Genomic DNA, 25,186 nt, shown 5'->3' with positions numbered 1-25,186 from the left:
TAAACTAAAACTACCATATGATCCTGCCATATCACTCTTGGGATATATCCAAAGGAATGTAAATCAACATATAGGTGAGAGACCTGCATACCCATGTTTATAACAGCCAAGGTATATAACCAACTTAGGTTCCCAATAACCAATGACTAGAGAACAGAGAAAGAAAATGTAGTATATATATTTAAAATGGAGTAACATTCAGCCATAAAGAAAAATGAAATTATACTACTTGCAGGGAAATGGATGGAATCGTGAGAGCCTTACATTAAGGGAAATAAACCAACACTATAAAGACAAATATTGTATATTTTCATTCATATGCAGAACTAGACCTATTAAAAAATAATGATATGACTGTAAATAAAGGGACTGCTTGGGAGACACTACCAGCAAGTGGAAGGAGGAGAAATGGAGAGGGTAACAGGTAGAGAGGATTATACAAGTATGTTATATATACACATACATTTATATATTCATAGATACACACATATATGTATGAAAATACCACAATGAAACCCATTAAAAGCTGTTTAAATGGAGGAGAGGAAGGAGGGTATTTAAGAAAGAGTAATATATTGGGCTGACAGAGTGACTCTAGAATACCTGCCTAGAAAGCTCTGAGTGGGATGAGTGGGAGGGAAGGAGGAAAGAAGAAAAGAAAAGTAAATGGGGTGAATTTGATAAAAGTACATTACATGCATGTGATATATATCACAATGAAACCCCTCTCTACAATTAATTTACAATAGTAAAAATTAAGGGCTGGTGGAGTGGCTAAAGTGATAGAGCTCCTGCCTAGCAAGCATGATACTCTGAGTTCAAACCCAACACCAAACAAAAAAATTTAAAAACTAAAGTGCAAATTCTGGCTGGGCGCTGGTGACTGATGCCTGTAATCTTAGCTACTCAGGAGGCATACATATATCAGGAGGATAGCAGTTCGAAGACAGCCCAGGCAAATAGCGCTAGAGACTCAATCTCAACAAAACCGATCACAAAAAAGGACTGGTGTATACAAAGGTTGTGGGCGCTGAGTTCAAAACCTAGTACTTAAAAAAAAAAAAAAAAGCCTATTCTGTTCCAGGTAATATTGTAGGGATTAAAATGAAACAGTGCACAAAACAAATATTATACTTTCATGTACTCTTCATTCTAGAAGGAAAACAGAAAAACAAATATTCAAATAGGTACATCAGCTGGGGGAGGGAGGTTCAAGAAGAAAAACAGCAAAGTAAAGAGCAACTGAGAATAATATTTAAGTAGATATGTGAATGAATGATGGAAGGACAAACCTTGAAAATTTTGAGGAAGAGCATTCCAGGTATAAAAGAGTAGCAAGTGCAAAGGCCCTGAGAGGGCAGCAAAGCATCATGGGTTTCAGAAACAGCTAATATCCCAATGTAGCCGGAAAATGTGTAAGAGGAGGAATGTAGGTTATGAGGTTAGAGGGAAGCAGATCATAAAAGGCCTCATAGGGCTCTGAATTATATCAAGATGGAAAGCAACAAGAAGACTGTGAACAGAGGACAGAATGATGGAGTTTGCTTGTGATTTAAAAGGATCACTAATGGTTGCTAGGTGGAAAACAGGTTATAGTACAAAACAGGTAGGAGAGCAATCCTGTAAGAGACTCGTTATACTCACATGAACACAGAAATGATGAAAGGCTGACCAACAGAAATAATGAGATTCTGATATACTTTAAAATAAGAAGCAAAAATATTTGCTGATAGATTGGATATGGTTTAGGAGGAAAAAAAGGGTTCTGAATATTTCCAGCAGTTGAGCAAAGAAGGAAGGTACTATTTGCTGAGATGGGAAAAAATGGGGAGCGAGCAGGTTTGGGAATGGAAATACATTTAAAACAAAATTAAATTTGAAAGCTATTTCTGAATTAGAAAAACACAAAAAATAACTGAGACAATTAAAACAGCAAAAACAATTAACATTCACTCTAATAAACCTTAAATACCTTTTCAGCAGCTTCTACAGTCTTTTGTGTTTTTTTAGCAGCGTATCTCTTGTGATCGTAATACCTAAAAAATACAAATCTCTTAAATTTTAAGTAAAATCTAATGTTTAGTTTTCTTTTTTTTTAATTTATAAATTCACAAAACATGCAGAACAAAGTTGTATAATATAGAAAACTAAAACTAACTTTTTAAAAAAAAGTATTTTCACCAAAAGAATTATATACAGGTAAAATAACAATTGCTCAGTATAAAAGACCCTTACCATTGATCTTTTATACTGATTTGTCACAGATAACATTTTACCTAAAATTTATAGTGACTTACTTTTTGGCATTGGCATATGCTGACAAGCTGAGATCAACGTCAACAAGCAATGGCTTATTTTTCTGAGACTTCTGAAGCTGCTTATTCTTTTGCTTTTTCTTTTTTCCCTTTAGTGTTTCAGTTTCATTTTTCTCAACACTTGTGTCACCATCAACATCATCCTCTTCCTCCTCTGATAATAAGTATGGATTTCTATTAAAAATATTCAATAGCATTTCACTAATGTCAATGATATCATTTTTTATTTCAATTTTTTTCTCAATGAGATTGTCAATGGCTTATCATATTTAAAAGTCTTCATCAGGGTTGGAGAAGATGTGGCTCAAGTGGTAGAACACAAGGCTGAGTTCAAACCCTAGTATCACCAAAATACATACATACATAAAGCTTCATTATTTTAGTGTAAATTACTTTTTATTGCTCTGCAAATAAAGTTCCAAATTCAAAGAAAACAAATGGGGTTGGTGGCTTGGCTCAAGTGGTAGAGCACCTGCTTATTAAGCGCAAAGCCCTTAGTTTAATCCTTGGTATTATCAAAAAGAAAAAAAAAATGTAATGCACACAGTGAACAATTAAATAACAAAGTAGAAATAAGCATCAACTGTTTAACTAAGAATCAAATTTACCTTAGCAGCATTGTAACATGATTTGTTTGTAGTTTTAATTCTTTGATTGCATTTGCAACAGGGTCTCCTTGAGCTTGGGCTTCCTTCACAATGACTCCAATTTCTGTCCAATCTATCTGGTTGGCTAAAGCACTTCGAACTACTTGAATGGCTCTGTCAACTATTTGTAGGTTCATTTCTATAAGCTCTCCTTTCAGCTTGTCTATTTCCTTAAGAAAAAACAAACACATTTGCTATAATGTTAGCTGAGGTTATCATTTTTTTAAAAAGAATCTAAAAAAGCTAAACAATAATACCTGGGCCTGTTGTAGAGCTTCTAATCTGTTTTCATGATCCTTTCGGACATTATCTAATTTCTTCAGGGCTTGTTTTTCCTTTTGGTGACAAAAAAGGTTTTTGAAAAAATTAGATTTCTCCTACATCACAGCACCTCTAGCCTCCTAAAACTCATCATCTTGATGCACTCTATCACTGAGCTATATTCCCCGCCACAATAAATTTTAAAAGCATAAATTATCCAACATCTTTTTATTTTGATATTTTTACATTTCTTAGCATAATTTCCAGTATTTTCCAGAGCATTTTTCCCCTAAATCAATTCCTCCTGTATAACATTTTATCATATGTAATTTACACTTCAAGGTTACTGATTTAGGAACACACTTCTTAACACACTAATAATAGCACCACCAATACTTAAATGCTGGATGAATAGTAAAAAAGGTTTAAGTTATAAGAATGGTGACTTAATAGTCACCCACAATGATTACAGAAGTAAGTCAATGATACAGGTTGAATATTCCTTATTGATACAGGTTTAGTACCAGAAGTATTTCAGGTTTTGGAGTTTTTTGGATTTAGAATATTTGCATAGTAGACTTTAACCAGCTGTACATCCCTAACTTGAAAATCTGAAATCTGAAAAACACCACTGGTTCTCAAAACGTTTCAGAATTTGGCACTTGGTGCCACAGCTCACACCTCTAATGCTAGCTACTTGAGAGATGAAGATGGAGAGTATAGCTGTTTGAGATCAACCCAGGCAAAAAGTTCATAAGACCCTCCATCTCAACCAATAAAAAGCTGGGCATGGTGGCACACACTTGTCATCCCAGCTACTGCAGCAAGAGTAAATAGGAGATGGTGGTGTGGCTCAAGTGTTAAGAGTGCCTGCCTAATAAACAGGAGACCCTGAGTTCAATCCCCAGTATCACCTATATAAATAAACAGGTAAATAAATAGCCTTTGTACATAGTAAAGCACTTGCCTGGCATTCCTTCAAGCCACAAAAAAAAAAAAAAAAAAAGAGTAAATAGGAGGATCGTGGTTCAGGCCAGTCCAGGCATAAAAGTAAGATTCAACTTGAGAAATAACCAAAGCAAAAGGGCTAGGGGATAGCTCAAGTAGTAGAGTACCATGAGTTCAAAACGTAGTACTGGAATAGAAGCATGGCTCAGTTGGCAGAACACCTGCCTAGCAAGCCCCTGTGTTCAAACCCAAGTACTGCCAGACCCCAGTACTGCCACAAAAACAAGCAAAAAAGAGCTTCAGATTTTGTAGCTTTCAGATTTTCAATTAGGGATATTCAACTTGTATTACAATGCACATAAAAATATGCGGATCAACATTACTGCTAAGCATCTGCTTCCCAGCCAAAGTACTGCCACCATGCGGTAATCACATTATGTAATTCACTCAACCACCTACTTTGAAACTGTGCTATTAGCTAATTTTTTTTAAACTGAAGGAGAAAGGATAGAGTGATTCACATAATTTGAATTTTTTGCACACACATTTTCAGACTTTATTTATATTTTTAAGAAGTCAAATCTCTTCCAAATCAAGAGTGATTGTTAGAAATTTATGAAACTGTTCTGCAGCAAATGCTTTAAAAACATGGTAAATGTGCTGGAAAAATACTGAATGTTAAATTCTCCTTGTGGAGTCCTGATGCATTTTACTAACGAACTAATTTTAAAGTTCAGATTAAAAAAAAAACAAACAACAACACAGTTTATGATAAGCAAACTTAACTTGTACAGAAAAAAACTTTTTCTTCTTCTCTGGCCCATTTAAAATCTCTCCAGAACAGTATTCTCCTAACTGCCAACTTGAGAAGTTTGGGTTTGCTTTAATGTAACAAATCATACTAGGATATAAATAAAAGTGTTTATCATCTCACTATATTCCCCTTTTTAGAGAATATTTGACAAACAGATGAAATAAATGAGGATATACTTTTCAACAATGAAACCTCTCCTGGCCTTTATTATAAACCCAGAAATCAGGGACTTCCTACATCACTTCTGAAAGGTTGCTCATTCCTAAATGAAAAGAATCAACTACTCACCAAACCACTCTAAGAGTAGTTGGTTTAATATATGTGTTTTAAATAATACTGTACCTGTTGTAAAGCTTTTAAATCAATTTTCTGACCTTCTATCTTCGAATAAAATTCATCCACAGCCTTATTTAAAAAAAAAAAAAAAGCTGTGAAAAAAATAAAGCATAGTCTCTACTTCAACTTGTATTCACAGAATTTTAGTCTACTTCATATCATAATTTAATCAGATTTCCATTAAATATATTATATAGCTAAGCAATTATCAAGAATCAAATTGAGTTCAAGTCTTTTTTCCTTGGTCTTCAAATAAAGTAGCAATAATTATTTCTAATAGCTGTATCTGTGATAGCACTGATTCTTAATGCCCATATTCATAATGATTTTAAGGTAGGATATTTTGAATTTCTCAAAGCAAGCTGATATTAACTTATAAAATGCATATCACGCTAACTCACTATCAAAAAGCACAACTAGAAAACCTACCTTGTCAAATGATTCAAATTCTATATATGGACATTGTGAATGTTGAGAAAACAAGAAAGGATGAAATTCCTCATACCTGTAAAAATATATTTATAATATCACATTCAAGAACATTAACAAATATCCAGAACAAATTGACCCATGCCTACGTGCTTACGTGAGTATGTCTTCAACTGGTTTGTCTACTCCCAGGCTTGGTTTTATTTCTCTTTTTTGAATGATATATCCCTAGAAAAATCCAGTATCAAAATTATTTCTATTCATAATTAACATCCATGACTGATAATAATTTTATTTATTTTTATAAGTAAAGATATTCTTTGAATGCAGAAGAAAAATACTCATAAGGTATGAGGTAATTTTTAAAATGCTTAGCTAGAAGAGGGCCATAAAAAGTATTCACAACTTTTTTTTTTTTTGCATTACTGGGATACGAACTCAGGGCTTCGAACATGCTAGGCTGGCAGGTGCTCTACCAGTTTAGCCATACCTCCAAGTGTTCACAAATTAAAATGTGCTTCTCTGTCTAAAACCAATAAAAAAGAAATATTCTGGCTGGGTATATCGGCACACAACTTTAATCCTAGCACTTGGGAGGCTGAGGCAGGAGGACTGACAGTTTCAGGTCAGCCCGGACTATGTGTAATAAGATCATGTCTCAAAAATAAAAAAGAAATATTTTCAAATTCCTCATCATTTCTGGAGTACTGACACTGACCTGACATAGTACTTTCATAAAAGATAAGGAATAAGCCAGGTGCTGGTAGCTCATGTCTATAATCCTAACTACTTAGGAGGTTGAGATTGGGAGGATCATGGTTTGAGGCCAGTCTTAGGCAAACAGATCATGAGACACCCATGTCCAAAATAACCAGAGTATAATGGACTGGAAGTGTGGCTCATGTGGAACAGCACCTACTTTGCAAATGTGAATCCCTGAGTTCAAACTCCAGTCCCACAAAGGAACAGAAGCCTGGTACCAGTAGCTCATGCCTGTAATCCTAGCTATGTGGGAGGCAGAGATTAGGACAAAGAGTGAGATCCTATCTCAAAAACAATATCCAACACAAAACAAGGGTTGGCAGAGTGGCTCAAGTGGCAATGCACCTGTCAAGCAAGAGTGAGGTCCTGAGTAAAGACTCTAGTACCACCAAAAAGAAAGAAAGAAAGAATGAATGAAAGAAAGAAGAAAGGGAGGGAGGGAGGGAAGAAGGGAGGGAAAAGAAAAAAGAGAAAAGAAAACGAATAGAATAAAAATTAATTTAAAAAATACGGGCTGACAGAGTGGCTCAAGTGGTGGAGTGCCTACCTAGTAAGCATAAGGCCCTGAGTTCAAAACCCAGTACCACAAAAAAAAAAGTTAAGATGAAAAACACCCTAGAGCTGGGAGTGTAACTCAGTGGTAAAATGTGTGCTTAGCCTGCTCAAGATCTGTGTTCAATACCCAGCACCACAAAAACCCTTGTGGCTCACGCCTGTAATCCTAGGTACTCAGGAGGACTGAGGTTCGAAGCCAGACAGGGCAAATAGTTCTCAAGACCCTATCTCAAAAAACCCATCACAAAAAAGGGCTGGTAGAGTGATTCAAGGTGTAGGTCTAGAGTTCAAACTCCAGTACTGAAGGAAAAAAACCCCTGGAACACTCATATTACAGATATCAAGTTTCCAATTTAGAAACATAAATGGACACATATTGATCCTTTAGTGAATATTTCAGAAAACCCAAATAAATAAAACAAAAACAATATACAAGTACATGCTGTGCTACCTTTCCACTGAAGCTAGATGTTGTTTTCATATAGTCTTCTGCCTTCTGTAGACAAACAAGTACTTTTTCAATATCTAATGAAGGAATAAAAAGGAGAAAAAGAAGCACCAATCAAGTGTCAATAAACAACTGCTAAACAATTGTGCAGAAAAACAAACAACGAAATAATGTAAAGTGCTCAAGAAAATTAGTTATGGTTATTTCATGTTTGTTACCGGTTTTTGTAAGTACGATTATGTTTTAGCTAGCCTATTACTGAATCATCAGTCTTTTCCTCTATTATCTTTTATTCAAAAACTAAACTCATGCTGGGTGCTGGTAGAGGCTACCTATACAGGAGGCAGAGATCAGGAGGATTGCAATTCGAAGCCATTCCCGGGCAAATAGTTCTCGAGACCCTATCTCAAAAAATCCATCACAAAAAAGGGCTGGCAAAGTGGCTCAAGAGGTAAGAGTCCCTTTCTAGTGAGCCTAAGGCCCTGAGTTCAAACCCCAGTGCTGCCAAAAACTAAAACTACTAATTTCCTGTATGTATTTGGGCCTGTTTCTGGATTTTTTTTTTTTTTTTTGGTGGAACTAGGGTTTGAACTCAGGGTTTCTTGGTTGTAAAGCAGGTGCTCTACCACTTAAGCCATACCTCCAGCCCATTTTGTTATGGTTCTTTTGGAAATAGGGTCTCGCAAACTATTTCCCATGGCTGGACTCACACCACAATCCTCCAGATCTCAGCCTCTCAAGTAGCTAGGATTATAGGCATGAGCCATTACCTCGGCTCTGCTTCTGGATTCTTTATTTTGGGGGGGGGGGAGTGATTGAACTCAGGCAGGTGCTCTACCACTTGAGCCATTCTGCCAGTGTGCTTCTGGATTCTTCATTCTATCCATTCCTTCTTCAGAAAGTTAGTTTTAATTACTCTAGCCTCAAAGGTTATGCAAATAATGTAAATAGTAATAAATCATTGTTTTCCAGAACATTTTCACATGCTTTTGTTCCACATAAATTTCAGATTCATTTTACGAAAACAAACATTAAAATCTGTTGTCATTTTGGGAAATTACATTGATTTAGTACATCTCAGAAACTAAAACATGCAATTTATATTTTTAAACACACGAAAAAATTTACAGGAAGAAAATTATCCTTAAACTTTAAGAAATGATATGTAATTCCAGACTATAAGCATCAGAAACAAATTTACCAGATAATCCACAGGTCAAAATTTATCTAACACCAAAACTCCCATTTTCTCTTCATTTCCTCTATATTTTTATTTATCCTAATATGGCAACAAGGTTTCCTAAATAATTACAAAAGCCTAATTCATTCACTGGGCCACAACACAGAACCACGGAAATTCAAATGCACACATAATGCTATTTCTAGAAACATTCTATGTTCTAAATCAAAAAGGCTAATAATTCAAGTCCTCAGGACCCCACCTGCTCCAAGTTCAATAAAGGAGATAGGAAGGAAAAACATTCTAGTGTTGAGGGGTATCAAGGCAGGTCAAAAAACTGAACTATACATTAGGGAAAAAGTGCACACTACTGTACGAAGCCAGGTATACGAATATATTTACGGATACTCAGGCTAAATGTTCTGAAGTCTAGAATTATTTAACACTATACCGGAAATAATTTTCAGTTTTTAAAAAAGGAAATAAATGGAGTGTTTGCCTGGCATCTGTGGGGCCCTATGTTCACTTGTCCACTGCACAAAATTTAAAAAAAAGAAAGGAAACGAATGAAAATGGATGAAACTTGAACCATGCAAACATACCTTTACTTTCAAGTTTTTCATCCACTTTGACATTGCCAGGGAATCCATTTTCTATAAGACAGTGCTCAATGAGAGCTGGTCCATAGGCTATAAAGGCGGAAGGTATTATTTTTAGTATTTTCCTGTAAAATTTAACATTCAGCATACAGTACAAATTTGTAATCCAATATAAATTACCTCATTCATAAAAGCAACCAGTGAAAATAACAGCAAGTTTACTTATTTTGAAACGTTACTAGAATTAATAATTGAAGTAATAACAGAATTTCTGTTTTTTTTTTTGGTCTTTTCAGTATTATGGTTTCAACTCAAGGTCTTGTACTTGATAGCCAAGTGCTCTACCACTTGAGCTACTTGCCAGCCCATGACAGGAATTTGACATTACAAAAAAGAGGGAAGAGGCACCAGTAGCTCTCAGCTATAATCCTAGCTACACAGGAGGCAGTGATTAGGTGGATCCTGATTCAAAGCCAGCCAGCTCTGGGCAAATAGTTCATGAGACCCTACCTCCAAAAACCCCATCACAAAAAAATAAGAGCACCTGCCTAGCAAGCATGTGGCCCTAAATTCAAACCCTGTACTGCCAAAAAAAAAAGAGGGAGGTGGAGATCAGGATGGTTCCACGCCAGTCTGGAGAAAAAGTTAGCAAGACCCCCACCTCAACCAATAGCTGAGTTTACTGGCACACACCTTTCAATCCCAGCTAAATGGGAAGCAGAAGTAGGAGGATTTCAGCCCAAGCTGGCCAGCCATAAATGCAAGACCCTATCCCAAAAGTACCTAAAGCAAAAAGAGCTGGGGTGTGGCTTAAGAGGTAGAGCTCAGGCCTGGCAAGTGGAGGCCTTGAGTTTAATCCCCAATACCACCACCACAAAAAAACCAAAAAATCTTAAGAGAAATTAGTGCAAGTTATAGAAATTTAATGGCATTCAACCACATATAAAAAAGATTATAAACCACAACCAGAGGGTATTTATCCCTGGAATGCAAGGTTGGTTTAGCATACAAAAACTGGGTAATCTCTCAATTAAAAGATGGGCAACAGACCTAAATAAACACTTCTCAAAAAAGAAATGGTCAGCAGGTATAGGAAAAAATGTTGAACATCACTAATTAAAAGGGAAATGCAAATCATAACCACAATGAGATATTACCTCATTCTAGTAGAAATTGTTATTATCAAAAAGACTAAATAAAACAAGTGCTGGCAAGGATGTAGCGGAAATGGAACAATGTTGGTAGGAATGTATATCAGTATAGCCACTATGTATTAACAGAAGTTCCAAAAAAACTTAAAATTTAGGAATTGTCAATTTAGCTTAGTGGGAAAGTGGTTGCTAGCAAGTACAAGGTCCTGAGTTCAATTCCTAGCACCAAAAAATAAAATTAAAAATTGGCCAGATACGGTGGCAGATGTCTGTAATCCCAGCACTTGGGAGGCAGAGGCAGGACAGACGGTTTAAGGCCAGCCTGGGTTACATGTAAGACTCTGTCTAATAAAACAAAAATAACACAACAAAAATAAAACAGGGCTGGGAATGTAGCTTAGCAGTAGCATGTACAAGGCCCTGGGTTCAAACTCCAGCACAGAAGGGAAGAAAAACCACAAAAATATAAATTTAAATTAAGAAATTAGTTAATGCAATAAGCCATATTAATAGAATAAAGGAGAAAAAATATATCATTTCAATAGATGCAGAAAAAGCATTTGATACAATGCTTCAACACCAATTCCTAATAAAACTCTATAAACTAGGAATATAAATGAGGTTCTCAATCTGATAAAGATGCTTATGTTATAGCCAATATCATACTCTTGGTAAGACTGAATTCTTTCCCTCTAAGATCAGGAACAAGCCAAAGAATAATCACTTTTATCATAGCTATTCAACATTATGCTAGAAGTTACAGGTAGTACAAGACAAAATTATTCAAAGGCATTCAGATTCAAAAGGAGAAAGTTAAACATCTTTATTTGCAGATGACATGATCCATATGTTAAAAAAGCCTAAGGAATACATACACACACTACTAGACACAAAAATCTATGTAAAAAATTATTACATTCCTATCTAAAAGTGGATGATTCTTCTCAAAATAGCAACAAAAGAATAGACTGCTTAGGGATAAATATAACAATAAGATTTATACATTAAAAACTACTAAACATTGCTGAGAGAAATTTAAAAAGATCTAAATGAATGGCAAGACATTGTCTGTTCATATATTAGAAGTCTCAATATAGTTAAAATGGCAATTTTCCCCAAACTGGTCTGCAGATTCAATGTAATTCTAGTCAAAATCCCACCAGCCTGTTTTTCTTTTTTTAAAGAAAGTAGTCAGACAACCCTAAATTTTATAAAGAAATGCAAAGGACCTCAAATAGCTCTGGGGGTAAGGTAGGAAGAAGAACAAAGTTAGAGGACTTATTCTACCTGATTTCCAAAACCATAGACATTTGCCACAATAAGCCTTTGGCTTAATCTGAGCTTACAAATTTTGTGTGTCTATATTGTCCTAACTGCTGGAAAATTCTAAAGATAACTTTTTAGTACACCCTAATTTCCTAAGAAAAGAAGAGTAACTTCCTAATGCTCAGAAATCAATGTTATCTGCCTGTCCCTATGTCTTCAAATTCCCTAATTTAGGGCTGAGTGACGAGCTTCTCAAGCACAAAAACCACTGGGATCAGAAGTACCTGGCAGACTGGAAGCACTGAGGCTCACCAATTTAAAAACAAAACAAAACACAACTAAAGCAGTTACTAAAACAGAGATTCACGGTGAAAAAAACTGATTTCTCAGACCACTACAGTTAATAATGAAGTACTAATAATACACTCTGCAGTGCTTTTAAATAAAATCTAACTAATACAAAAAGGTCAAACTTTATGTGGTATAGTAACTCCTTTGGAGCAATGTAGCTCAGTGATAGAGCATTTGTCTATAGCAAGCACAAGGCCAGAGGTTCTACCCCTCATACCACAAAACAAAATAAAACCTTTTCTTGAAAATAAACTCTTAGCTACCCAAATGTTCATTTTGATCGCCTTACTCAAGTTTTTGACCAGAATTATAAAAGATTTAGCTGTATTCCTGAAAGCCACATTATCTTGCAAACATTTTATTGATACATATAAGATTACTCACGAAGTAATGGGTTAAGAACTCTCTTCAGTAGTTCGCCCTTAGGTGCACTGGCTATTACATCAGTCAATCTGGGAAACAAAATTGACACATTTCTTATTCTGTATTTACTAAACTTACAAAAGTGTTCACATTCAAATACTGTATTTTCATCTGCATCCGTTCACCTGATCTTTACAATACTCTGAAACACAACAGAAATCAGTTGCTTTTGTAGGTTAAGAAGAATAAGTCATAAAGGTAATTTATCCAAGGTTAGTAGATTCTAAACAGCAGCCTGAGACTTGAGTTCAGGTTTTCTAAGAGAAATCTGTATTTTTCCAACTAAATTACATTGCTTATCATCAGTGTGCCATATGTAAGTGACATGAAGAGACATTTTTATATAAAAGATAATGTCATATGTAAGTCCTCATGCTATACCTGAACATCAGAAATAGCTTCACTGATGCATTTAAGCATTTAATAAGAACTCTTAAGGATCCTGGGGATCAATGTGGTCCTCACTTTACCAGCATCAGCATTACTTGAGAACTTATTAGAAATGCAAATTCCTGGCTCCTTACACTAGCTCTATTGAATTAGCAAAGATGGGGTCATCTATAGTTTAACAAGCCCTCCAAGGATTCTGATTAAACTTTGAGGACCACTGCTGTAGACTATTAGTCAGAAAGTCCTTACAGCCAGAAGAGCACACCTGCAACCATCACCTTATCCCACCCTTTTCCCAGGTAAACCAGAATTTCTACCTCCCTTTGGGCGCTGCCTCAGAGACTCATCTTCATTCTAAATACCTGAAGTAACTCAAAACTTTAAAAAGCTTAAAAAAATTTTCCTAATAAGGTTTCACTGCTTACATACATTTATGTTGTTCCAGCAGTCTAAATGTAGTTATGCTATATAAGCAAAGTATTTGACATCTTTTCATATTTTGAAATAGAACAATTTCACCTTTTTTTTTTTTTTGGCAGTACTAGGGTTTAAACTCAGGGTTTCCCACCTACTAGGCAGGCACTGTACCACTTGAGCCACTCCACCAGCCCTTTGTGTTGGGTGTTTTCAAGATAGGGTCTCTTCAACTATTTGTCCAGACTAGCCTTGAACCTCAATCCTCCTGATCTCTACCTCCTGAGTAGCTAGAATAATTACAGGCGTGAGCCACCAGCACCCAGCCCTATTTTACCTTTTAATACAATATGAAATGAGTTTATAAACAAAAGTTGTTACCTCTCCAAAGTAAGCAAAGGTTCGGCAGCTCTAGCATGATCAATTGGATAGTGTTCACGAACCGCAAACTTAACATCATCTGCCTCATCAGTTCGAAACCTTAGGATATTTAAAATTAGGTACTGATAATCTGTAAGAACAATGTTCCCCTGCAATAGAGTAAAATACAATTTAATGGTTTCCCAAATCACCGAAACTTCTTAAATATTAAAAAAAAGATGTAGTCTCTTAACCTGATTAAGGCTACAGAAATGAAGTTATGAAAAAAGGAGTCACATCTAAACAACATTCCTTGCACTTGCCCAACACAGACTGAAACAATAAAATTCTAAAGAACCCAGTTTGAAGCAGTGAAGGAATCTAGAGCAACTTAAAACTCAGAAACTCAATTCTGATGACACTGCACAAAGTACCAACAGAAGCACAGAAACCTTGATCACCAGCTGAGCTTATTCTTATACATTGATATGAGGCAGGATGCAAACACTGAAAAGAAACAGAGCATCATGGCATGGTGGAGCATCACTGAGAGTTCAAGGCCAGACTGGGCTACATATAGAGAACCTGTCTCACCCCACCAAAAAAAGAAAAAAAGAGAAACAGAACATGTAATTCAGAAGCCAAGAAAAAGCTATTATACTTTCACCTACTGTATGTCCTTTAAATAGCAATAGCTATGTGGTAAGAAAAACAAAGATAGTCATATCTATACCTAAGTAGTTATAGATTTGGTAATGTGGTCTAATGAAATAACAATACAAAAGGTACATGCTTAAAAATGTTTTGCTTCAGTCAGGTGCCAGTGGCTCACACCTATAATCTTAGCTATTTGTGAGGCAGAAATCCAGAACGTTTGAGGCCAGCTGGGGCAAACAGTTTGTGAGACCCCATCTCCGAAAACAACCAGAGCAAAATGGACTGGAGGTGTGGTTCAGGTGGTAGAGTGCCTGCGTTGCAAGTGTGAAGACCTGAGGAAAAAATCTTTTTCTTTGGGGGACTGGGGTTTGAACTTGGGGTCTCACACTCGCTAAGCAGGCACTCTTACTGCTTAAGCCACTCTACCAGCCCTTTTTTGTGATGGGTTTTTTGAGATAGGGTCCAGAGAACTATTTGCCGGGGTCTGGCTTCAAACCCCATCCTCCTGATCTCTGCTTTGCCTCCTGAGTAGCTAGGATTACAGTTCACTGCAATTTATTTATTAAAAAAAAAAAAGCCTAAAAGTAAAAATTATGCAAATTGTTAAGTAAATAACAGATCAACAAAATAGCAAAAAGTTGTTACCTTATGAAAGATAATGTTTTAAGAAAAGAAAAATGTTTATAATTATTTAAATGTTTAAAAATTAGCAAGATATACAAGGCAGAGATCAGAAGGATTGTGGTTCGAAGCCATCCCAGGCAAATAGTTCACAAGAGCCTATTTCAAAAATACCTAACACAAAACAGCTGGTGGAGTGGCTCAAGGGGAAGGCCCTGAGTTCAAGCCCCAGTACCACAAAAAATCAATCAATCAATCAATCAATAAAAATTAGCAAGACAGGCTGGATGTGATGGAGCACCTATAATCCCCAGTCAGTTTTCCTTGGTTTTTTTGTTTGTCCTGTCCGCCATCCCCACTAAGAGCTACAGTATTGCTGTGTTGCTCAAACTAGTGTCAAACAACTACATTCAATTGATCCTCCTGCCTCAGCTTCCTGAATAACTGGGATTACAGGTATACATCACTGTGCCTGGATTTTTTTGTATTTTAATCATATAACAACTGTCTTTTCTGTAATAAATTTGGAAGATTGTATTTTGGGAGCAATTTTATCTTCATTACTCTTACCTGCCTTTACTAAAATGGTTATAGAACAATACTGAATTTTAAATCTTTAATAATTTAATTTTTGAAATTAAGTGTTTAAATCTTTACTAAATAACCTTATTTTTACTAGCTACACATGCCTTCCACTTTCACAGAATTTTTGTCTTGCTTTTTTTTTTTTTTCCGGCAGTACTGGGGTTTAAAAGTCAGGGCCTTCTGCTTGCTAGGCAAGCACTCTACCACTTTTGAGCCACACTTCTGGCCCTTTTTTGCTTTAGTTATTTTTCAGATAGGGTCTCTTGAATTTTGGCTAGTCAGTCTTGGACCTCAGTCCTCCTTCCTTAGCCTCCCTTCCAGCTAAGTGCTTGCCTAGCATGCATGAAGCCGAGTTCAATCCCCAGCACAGCAAATAAAAAAAACACAACGAAGCAGCCACAAAAGTAGTTACAAATGCTTTAATAACTGCTTAGAAGACAGTCACAGTACATGGTCTAAGTAACTTCAACCCCATGGGGGAGCACAGGTTACAAGGTAAGTGGCTTCTGTACATAAAGCCACCACTCATTTTCTTGATTAGAGGTACTGATAACTAGAAGCACGTAGGTGTTAACAGTAGTACCTAACTACTAACAGTTATAATTTCAAAACAACCATGTATTTAAATTTTAAACATTTAACTTAAAGAACAGAAAATTAACTGGACAAAGAAAGCATAAAGGACTTAAAAAGAAGTCCAGATAGGCTCAGCTTGGTGGTTCAAGCCTGTAAACCTAGCTACTTGGGAGGTGGAAATCAGAAGAGATCAGACTGAAAGTGAAAAAAAGTTTACAAGACTCCACCTCAACCAATAAAAGCTGTGCATGGTGGCACACTTGTCATCTAGCCAAGGAAGCATAAATAGGAGGACTGAGGTCTAGGCCTGCATAAAGTGAAACCCTTCCTCAAAAATAACTGAAGTGAGCTGGGTGCTGGTGGCTCATACCTGCAATCCTAGCTACATGTGAGGCTGAGATTGGGAGGATCACAGTTCGAGCCCAGCCCAGACAAATAGTTTGTAAGACCACCATCTCCAAATAACCAGAGTAGTATCAACTGGAGGTGTGGCTCCAGCAGTACAGAGCCTGCTTTGTAAGCGCTGAATCACTCAGTTCAAGCCCCAGACCCACAAAAAAAAAATAATCAAAATGTGCTGGAGCTGGAGGTGTGGCTCAAGTGGTAGAGCCTTGCTTTATAAGCACAAGGCACTGAGTTCAAATCCTAGTACCAGGGAAAAACAAAACTAAAGCAAAAAGGGCTAGGGGGTGTGGCTCAAGGGTTAAAGAACCTGCCTAGCAAGCTTGAGGCCCTGAGTTCAACCCTCAGTACTGTCCCAAAAAAAAAAAAAAAAAAATTTCCAGAGTGTCTGGATCGGGAAGACACGACTTTATAAGAATGAATCTAGTCACAGAGCATAGAACATAAAAGGTGCTCAAAATTTGATTCTGTTAATCAAACTGTACAGTTACCAGGAACATACAGAAGATTCTAACAAGAAAGATATTTCACCAAGTGGCCAGTGGCTCACACCTGTAATCCTAGCTACTCAAAAGGCAGATGTCAGGAGGATTGTGGTTCAAAGCCAGCCTGGGAAAAGTTCATGAGACCCTAACACAAAAAAAGGCTGGTGGAGTGACTCAAGCAGTAGATCCCTGGCTAGCAAGCACGAGGCCCTTAGTTCAAACCCCAGTACTGTGAAAAAAGAAAAATAAAGACATTTCCCTGAAATGGCTTTTCTTACACAAATGTTTTCTTAAAGTACTTTATAAAATGGCTCCCTAAATACCACATTAAAAAAAAATTATGGGCTGGCAGAATGGCTCAAGTGGGAGACAAGCAGGAGGCCTGGAGTTCAAAATTTAGTATTGCCACCCTCCCCCAAATTCTGGAGTCAGATGTGGTGGTACACACACCTGTAATCCCAGCACTTGAGAGGCTAAGACAGAAGGATTGTGAGTTCAAGGACAGCCTATGCTACACAGTGAGACTCTAAAATCTTTAAAAAAAAAAAAAAATTGTTATCAAGGTCAAATAAGTCTTGGAAATTCTATTTAACTTTTCTCCCTCTAGGAGATGTGCGTATCACATGACCATATTAAAGTACTAGTACTAGAGTAAAAAAGAATTTTAATCTTTATCCTTAGAGTTCCTCAAATTTTTATCACTACAGACCCATTTTTTTCTATACATGCTTATTAACTTATAGGAAATAGTGTCCAAGGAACATATTTTGGGAAATATTGCACTTGATTCTGTTACAGTCAATACCTTCTAGTTTTTTGTTTTTTTTTCCTTTTTCTGCAATACTGGGGCTTGAACTCAGGGCCTCGTGCTTGCAAGACAGGTGCTCTACCACTTGAGCCACTCTACCAGCCAATAAGCCGATCTTTTTTTTTTTTTTTTGCAGTACTGGAGCTTGAACTCAGGGCCTGTACCATGAGCCACTCCACCAGCCCTTTTTTGTGAAGGGCTTTTTTTGAGATAGGGTAGAGTCTCACATACTATTTGTAGGCGGGTTTTGAACCTCAATCCTTCTGATCTCTGTCTCATGAGTAGCTAGAATTACAGGAATGAGCCACCAACACCCAGCTACTTTCTGATCTTAAATTACTTGTCCACCACTCTTTTCTACTAGAAACTTATAAAGTAGTAAACCTACTTTCTTAAAATGAGAATTTGAGTTGCAATGAGCCACTTTCCTCAAGGTCTGATCAACTGTAGATACAGTATGCCTCAAAATTCCAGACATGAAAGCTAAAAAATTAAATGCTGGTATGCAGAAAGAAAAGCAATCTCCAAGCTCTATCCTTCCTCTTTTTTTTGGTCAGTACTGGGGCTTGAACTCAAGGCCTCACACTTGCTAGGCAGGCGCTCTACCACTTGAGCCACTCCAGCTCCAAGATTTATTTTTAAGCATCAACCAACCTACCTCTCACACATAACACAATGACTACTGAGAATTCCCAAGCACACTCTCAATTATAAATCCTTAATATCTACTCCAAACTCATCATTAATTGAACTTCTGGAACCTAGACAGTATGCATACCTACTACTCAGAGACTTCAAATGGGAAGGCTCTAAATGGAATGGGGTATACTGATAGAGAAACTATGTGATGGAAAAACAGCTTCTATTGTTTATTCAGATTTCACCACTAAGTGAACAGTACACAGGAACCTTCTGTGTTACCTTTACAACGTTTCTGTAAGTCTAAAATTATGTCTAAATAAAAAATGTTACTTAGATTTTAAAAATAATAATGATTACACAAATTATGCTATGGAGAGAATTTTACATATCATGATGGGCATTATATTAAAGTTATATGATGGGTATAACCATCATAAAATACTTAAATGAAAAAATTGTTGGCCAGGCATGGTGGCACATGCCTATAATGCTGTCTCAAAAAAAGCTATGTTAATTTAAGAGGCAGGCAGACAATGCCAAGTATAGGCAAGGATGTGGAGCTAAGGGACCTCTCAACATCAAAGAAAATAACACTGTGTTAAACATGATGAACACCTCATAGCACTGAATTGAATGCAGACTCAAAAATAGACTATATGATTCTATTTCTTTATCTCATTACCCAAATTTAACTTACCCTATCATAGAGTTCAACGATTAAGTGATAAGCAGCTTCATCACTTCCAAACTGAAAATCTACAATTCTATCCACACCAAGCTGCTTTGCACTGACTAGTCTCCGACTCTTCAGATGTTTTCGGCACTAGCAAGAAACAGAAGAAAGGGCATTTATGTAGTAAAAGTAAATTCTAACCATTTGGTACTGATTTACAAAAACCCTCTTTTTCATTATCAGGAATAATATTTAAATGGTAGTAAATAAAACAGTATATTCATAAAACAAAACCTTATAAATGATAATCATAGGGAAAACATTTTATTCTAGACAACTGCTAACTTTAAAACAGTATTTTATATTAATTTTTAAAACACTGACAGACCTACAGCAAAATATGCTTTGTTGCTTTATACCACTGCTAAATACAGTACTTTGATCATACTGGTGGAATCTTCTATTTTTTTTTTTGCAATACTGGGGCTTGAACTCAGGGCCTTAACCTTGAGCCACTCTGCCCTCTGCCAGCCCTTTTTGTGATGGGTATTTTCGAGATAGGGTCTCGAGAACTATTTGCCCAGGCTTGGTTCAAACCATAATCCTCCTCATCTCTGCCTCCTGAGTAGCTAGGATTACAGGCATGAGCCACCAGCACCTGGCAGAAATTTCTTTTATCCAATTTTTTGTGGGATGGTTTCCATCTATAATTCCAGCTACTTGGGAGGTGGAGATCCAGGGGATCTCAGTTCAAGGCCAGCCAGAACAAAAAGTTAGCAAGATCCCATCTTAGCCAATAAAACTGGGCATGGTTACTGGAAAGGCTTAAACAGGAAAATCTCAGTCCAGGCTGGCCTGGGAAAAAAACCTGAGACACTATTCCAAAAATAAGTAAAGCAAAAAGGACAAGAGGGCATGGCTCAAGTGGTAAAGCACTAGCTTAGCAAGCACAAGGCTCTGAGTTCAAAAAAACAAAGAAACAAAAGTGTACCTCTTGCCAGGTATGGTGGTACACTTGGTAATCCCAGCACCTGGGAGGCTGAGGCAGGAAAACCTTGAGTTGGAGGTTAGCCTGGGTCACATTGTGAGGCCCCGTCTCAAAACAACAACAGAAAATGTGCTAACTCTACTGATTGATCAAAGCCCATTCCTCCTATCCCTAGCCGTAAGGTTCCTTTTCTTATTAACAATTAAAATTAAATTAGTATGCCAAACCCAAACAATATGGCAAATAACCATTATTTAGAGTACATGTAACATTCTTTAACACAAATACTTAAATGTAACATCAAACACTAACAGTACTCTGTAGCCCCTAAAAAAAGTTACAATTGTTTCTAATTTTTTTTAATTGAAAGATCCCTTAATCAAAACCAGTAACAAGCAATGCAGTCTTTAAGACTCAAATTCAAAACAAAATTTTATAGAAGTTATCCTAAAATCCCCTTTAAAAAAAAAAAGGGAAGAAAAAAACAGGCCAAGTGCCAGTGACTCACACCTGTAATCATAGCTACTTGGGAGGTTGAGAATGGGAGGATCACAGTTTGAGGCCAGCCAAGGGGAAAAGTTTGAGACATCTTCCAAAATAACCAGAGCAAAATGGACTGGAGGTATGGCGCAAGCATCTGCTTTGCAAGCACTCAAATCCGTGAATTTAAACCCTAGTCCCACCACACACACACACACACACACACACACACACACACACACACACACGGCTTTCCAAACATTCTAGAATAAACAACCATCCCCTCCTTAACTCAAGAGTGCCCTATATTGATTTTTATTTAATAAGTGACCTACATATATGCTATTTTTAAATCCTCTGGGAGGAAAAAAAAAAATCAAAATCAATTCTCTGTGAGTTCTTCAGTAATAGTTTTATCCAAGAAAAATACAGTTAAAATTAAAGGAAAAGCATTTTCTTCTTCTTTTTTTTTTTTGCTGCACTGGGGCTTGAACACAAGGCCTTCATCTTGAGCCACTCCACCAGCCCTATTTTTAGGAAGGGTTTTTCAAAATAGGGTCTCACAAACTATTTGCCCAGGCTGGTTTTAAAAATCATGAGCAGTTAGGATTACAGGCATGAGTCACCAGCGCCCGCCTTTAAAAAGCATTCTTAAAAGGACAGAGGTCCATACCATGGAAAGGTTAAAAAAGTATACTTTACCATGATGGGTGTAAGTTATATGCAGTATACATATAAAACTTGTTTTATTTTCTTCTCAGAAACTTGGTGAAACAAGGTTCTACTCAGTACCGCAATGGTATAGCTGGCATCCCTAAATTTAAAAAAATCTAACCTGGTTTGTGAGAACCAGGAACAATCACTATAATTTACCACATACTGGGCATGACTGCCTATGCCATATACTAATACCTGTTTGTTTATAAGAAGCTTAACACTGTCTGCTCTACTGGAGGAACTCTTTCTATATATTTAGATTGACAGATATACCTAACTCATAGAGTCCTAAGATTTTATAACACCAAGGTAAAAATCCCAGTGAACAACAAACAAGACACCTAAACAACAAAGGACAAGACTGAAAAACAGTCATGCTAAGCAGAGGTTACTAACAGGAGAAAGAAGGTAACAGAAGTAAAGGTGAATACAGTTGGTGTACTTCCTATACAAGAATGTAGAATTTTTAAACCTGTTGAAATCACCATAAGAAGAGGACTAAGGTAGAAAGGAGAAAAACAGAGGAGATGAACCAATTCAGGTTATATAAATATATACACAGAAATGTCACAATGAAACACTCTGCACAGTTGTTTTAAGCAAACAAAAAATGTCTTTTTTCAAAAATGTGACAGGAAGGTAAAACAGGTCCCGTCTGGGGTTAGCACCAATTGGTGGGGGGATATAAGGAAAGGGTGCAAGAGGGTGAATACGGTAGAAATATTACGTAATCATCTATGAAAATGGAAAAATGAGACCTGTTGAAACTACTCTAAGAACAGGAGGAGGGGAAATAAAGGAGAATGATGAAGGGGGTGAATTTAAGACATATTGCAAACACTTGTAATTGTCACAATGTATCTCCCAGTACAGTAATAATATAAGAAAAATTTTAAAAAGGTTGGGAAAAAAAAATGATTGGCCTCTTAAGGGTACAGCCTGATAAGGAGATAGTCACATGATATCAGTATAGTATCTCTCATTGGCCTGTTAACTCATCTATAAAGCTGAAATAATACTTATTTTTATTCCACTGAGGTGTTAAATGAAGTACATATTATTCATCTACTTTAAAAAAAATGTTGTCCAGGGCCTGGTGGCATGGTTCAAGCAGTAGAGCAACTGCCTAGCAAGCATTGGATTTGATCCAGAGCACCAGGAAAAAAAAAATAAATAAATACAAATTCAAAGTGTCGTTATTATTAGGGAAAAGCCCCCAAAAAACTATCCTGGGTTATTATTAAATAAATTAAACATTGATAATTTGGTAACTTCATGACAGTCTTTATGAAATGGGAAACACGTAACTTGTAATTCAAAACAGATTGTAGGTTGTTGTAGTAAAGCTCTTCTCTGTAAAGCCTCTAATGAAATAACACAATGCCACAACAAATAGATTTTTGAAGAATAGTGAGAAGGAAATCAACATATATGGAACTCTCAATATTTGTCAGACACTGTGTTAGCTTTACATATTGCTTCAATTAATTCTCACCAATAACTATGAGGGAGATACTAACCACATTTTATGTTTAATGAAATTAAGTGCCAAGAGATTAATTAACTTCTCCAGATTATAAAATTATTTAACAGCAAAGCCATTAATGCAAAGTTAGGTATATCTGTCAAGTCTTTCTTCTGTATTACATGAATGTTCAACTTATAGTTATATAAATAGAAGAATGGGTAACATGGCCACAAATGTAAAATCTGCTTTAATATTAAAAACAAAAGCAAAGAGAGCAGTGAAAAATAAAAAGATACAATGACTTAGCAATATTAATGTCACTGAGTACTCCAACAATAGATTGCATAGAGATACAGTTCACAAAAAAGTGTTTTAGGAGATAAGACTAAGGTAAAAAAGGTGGGGAGGGGGACAGACTAGAGAAAGCCAAAAATGTCTATGCATAGAATATGGATTAAAAAATTATGGACCATGCCAGACGCTGTGGCCCACGCTTATGATCCTAGATATTCAGGAGGCAGAGATCAGGAGGATTGAGGTTCAAAGCCAGCCACAGCAAATAGTTAAAAGACTCTACTTTGAAAAGACTCACAACAAAAAAAGGGGTCTGGCCCTGAGTTCAAACCACAGTACCAAGGGGGGAGGGGAGAATTACAAACCATATAAGGTATTAATAAAATGCTTTAGAAAATTAATGTTTATGGCAAATATTCAAAACCCTAGAACCAGGAAAAAAGAAAAGTTAGCTTCAAATAAAACTTGAATTTTACCTTCATGGCAAAACTAGAAGGCATCATATTCTTTGGCCATTCAAATTCTGTTGTGTGAATTCTTATGCCAGATTCAAGTAAAAGTGTAGCTTTGAAGTCTGGTCTGTAGAAGAAGAAAATTAAACTTCTCTTTAGGGAATCTGCCAACGTTTACTCTCTGGAACACAACAACGGAAAATGTAGGGAGAAGGGAGAATCAAGAGTCTCATAATTACCAAACAAAACATTTATACTATTCTTACTTTTGAAGACGAATAAGATATGTCTTGTTATCCACATCATAGACATTGTTTACTCTCATTCCTAACAAGCTGCAAAGACAAAAAAAAACAAAAAAACAAAAAGTGTAACAAATCTCAATATTGTTTGAAACAAAACCACACGAGATTTATGAAGGCAGCACAGAGGAAACCTTGGCTCTAAGCATATGGAAGCACAGTCTGAAGGTCAATAGGTATTTTGCGCAAACCTAAGCGTCACCGTTTAAGGGGTGTAGCAGCTCTGCAACCTTGCAGTCAATGCTTTGCATCATTGTAACAACCCCTAGGTCGGTCCCTTCGCGGGGAAGTACAGCGAAACCTAACGCAGTTACCCTATTACAGTGGGGGAGGTGAACTAGGCCCCGGGGCTGACCGAGCAAGCCAGGGCGAATACAAACAAGAGCAGAATGCAGGTCTCGGCCCAAATGTGTCAACCCCAGTTACGGCGGCCATGCTCCCCGCGCGGGCCTCGGATCTCTAAACCAAGAACCAAACGTCTGCCACAGGACCCAGGCGGCTCGGGTCCAGGGCCCTGCCAGAGTAGGGGCACATGGAGGAACAGAGAAACAGCGTCCCTGGGGTCCGGGTGTCCCGAGGGCCGGGGCGAAAATGCCGCGAGGGAGCCCGCCCCGGGCCTAGCCAGGTCCACGGAGAGCGGCGGGGACAGGGGGAAGCACCAGGCTGGTCTCGCCATCACCATGCCCCGACCTCCGCCTCCAGGTCGCCTGCAGGCCAGTACCTAGCATTCAGCTCGGCGAGCACCGCGCGGAGGTCCACCGTGCTAAAGCGGGTCTTCATGGCGAAGCTCGAGGGTCGCCGCTGCGGCTTCTGCACCGCCGGCCGCCCTCAACGCCGCCGCTCTTCCGCGCACGCGCACTCGGCGCAGCCGTACGGCGGCCCCGAGGCCCCAAGCGTCCTTGAGGCGCACGGGTTTGCAGCATTTCACGGCTTCACCTGCCAAAGGCTCATCCATTCGGCTTTCGTTGCACCTAAAACAATCCGAAATAGAACCGTACTCTTTGCAATTGAGTCTCTTCCTTGAACACTAACAGTAGCCAGGTCGGTTACGTCGTCCCCTTGCATTTTGGGACTCAAACTTGCCTCCTTAGTGACCCCTGCTGGTCGTAACAATTTTTGAGGGAGTGCGGGAGGAATTTCCCCGCTGAGAGGTGGGGTTCAGTTCAGAGCAGCAACGACATTTCCTGGAATTTTGAAATGTAACAAAACAGAACTTTTTCATTCGTCCTAACGTTGCCTTCCACGATCAAGACGAACCCTCTAAAAGGAGTTCTTATTTGGATGGGATTCTCTGAAGGAGTATCCTGCCATGTTTGTGGGATTCTCATTCAGCCTTTCCCACCTCACAGTTTTGCTGGATACAGGTGAAGCTTTACTCTCTCTGTGA

At 37.4% G+C, this 25,186-nt stretch overlaps 1 protein-coding gene across 5 annotated transcripts in view; it reads right to left on the bottom strand.

Annotated features, from left to right (window-relative positions):
- Positions 1-24,843, bottom strand: part of Nemf (nuclear export mediator factor) — a 56,976-nt gene extending 32,133 nt beyond the window's left edge. The window contains exons 1-15 of one of the 5 annotated variants that reach the window (XR_012446172.1): positions 24,521-24,843; positions 23,764-23,832; positions 23,522-23,624; positions 19,123-19,248; positions 13,671-13,819; positions 12,447-12,514; positions 9,298-9,384; positions 7,519-7,592; positions 5,908-5,978; positions 5,751-5,826; positions 5,328-5,390; positions 3,220-3,297; positions 2,924-3,132; positions 2,298-2,489; positions 1,973-2,036 (exon numbers count right to left, since the gene is read on the bottom strand). Coding sequence is in view for 4 of the 5 variants with exons in the window: in XM_020174355.2 (XP_020029944.1) it covers positions 1,973-2,036; positions 2,298-2,489; positions 2,924-3,132; positions 3,220-3,297; positions 5,328-5,390; positions 5,751-5,826; positions 5,908-5,978; positions 7,519-7,592; positions 9,298-9,384; positions 12,447-12,514; positions 13,671-13,819; positions 19,123-19,248; positions 23,522-23,624; positions 23,764-23,832; positions 24,521-24,579 (1,488 nt within the window). In the remaining variant the exon portion in view is untranslated. Of the gene's footprint in view, positions 1-1,972; positions 2,037-2,297; positions 2,490-2,923; positions 3,133-3,219; positions 3,298-5,327; positions 5,391-5,750; positions 5,827-5,907; positions 5,979-7,518; positions 7,593-9,297; positions 9,385-12,446; positions 12,515-13,670; positions 13,820-19,122; positions 19,249-23,521; positions 23,679-23,763; positions 23,833-24,520 lie in introns of those variants that run through there. The other 4 variants (XM_020174355.2, XM_020174364.2, XM_074068024.1 and 1 more) reach the window with 4 other exon arrangements.
- Positions 24,844-25,186: the final 343 nt, after the last annotated feature.

Source organism: Castor canadensis, chromosome 3, assembly GCF_047511655.1.
Source record: "Castor canadensis chromosome 3, mCasCan1.hap1v2, whole genome shotgun sequence".
NCBI lineage: Eukaryota > Metazoa > Chordata > Mammalia > Rodentia > Castoridae > Castor > Castor canadensis.
Note: the sequence above shows the minus strand (reverse complement) of the source record. Positions and strands in the feature narration are given on the sequence as shown.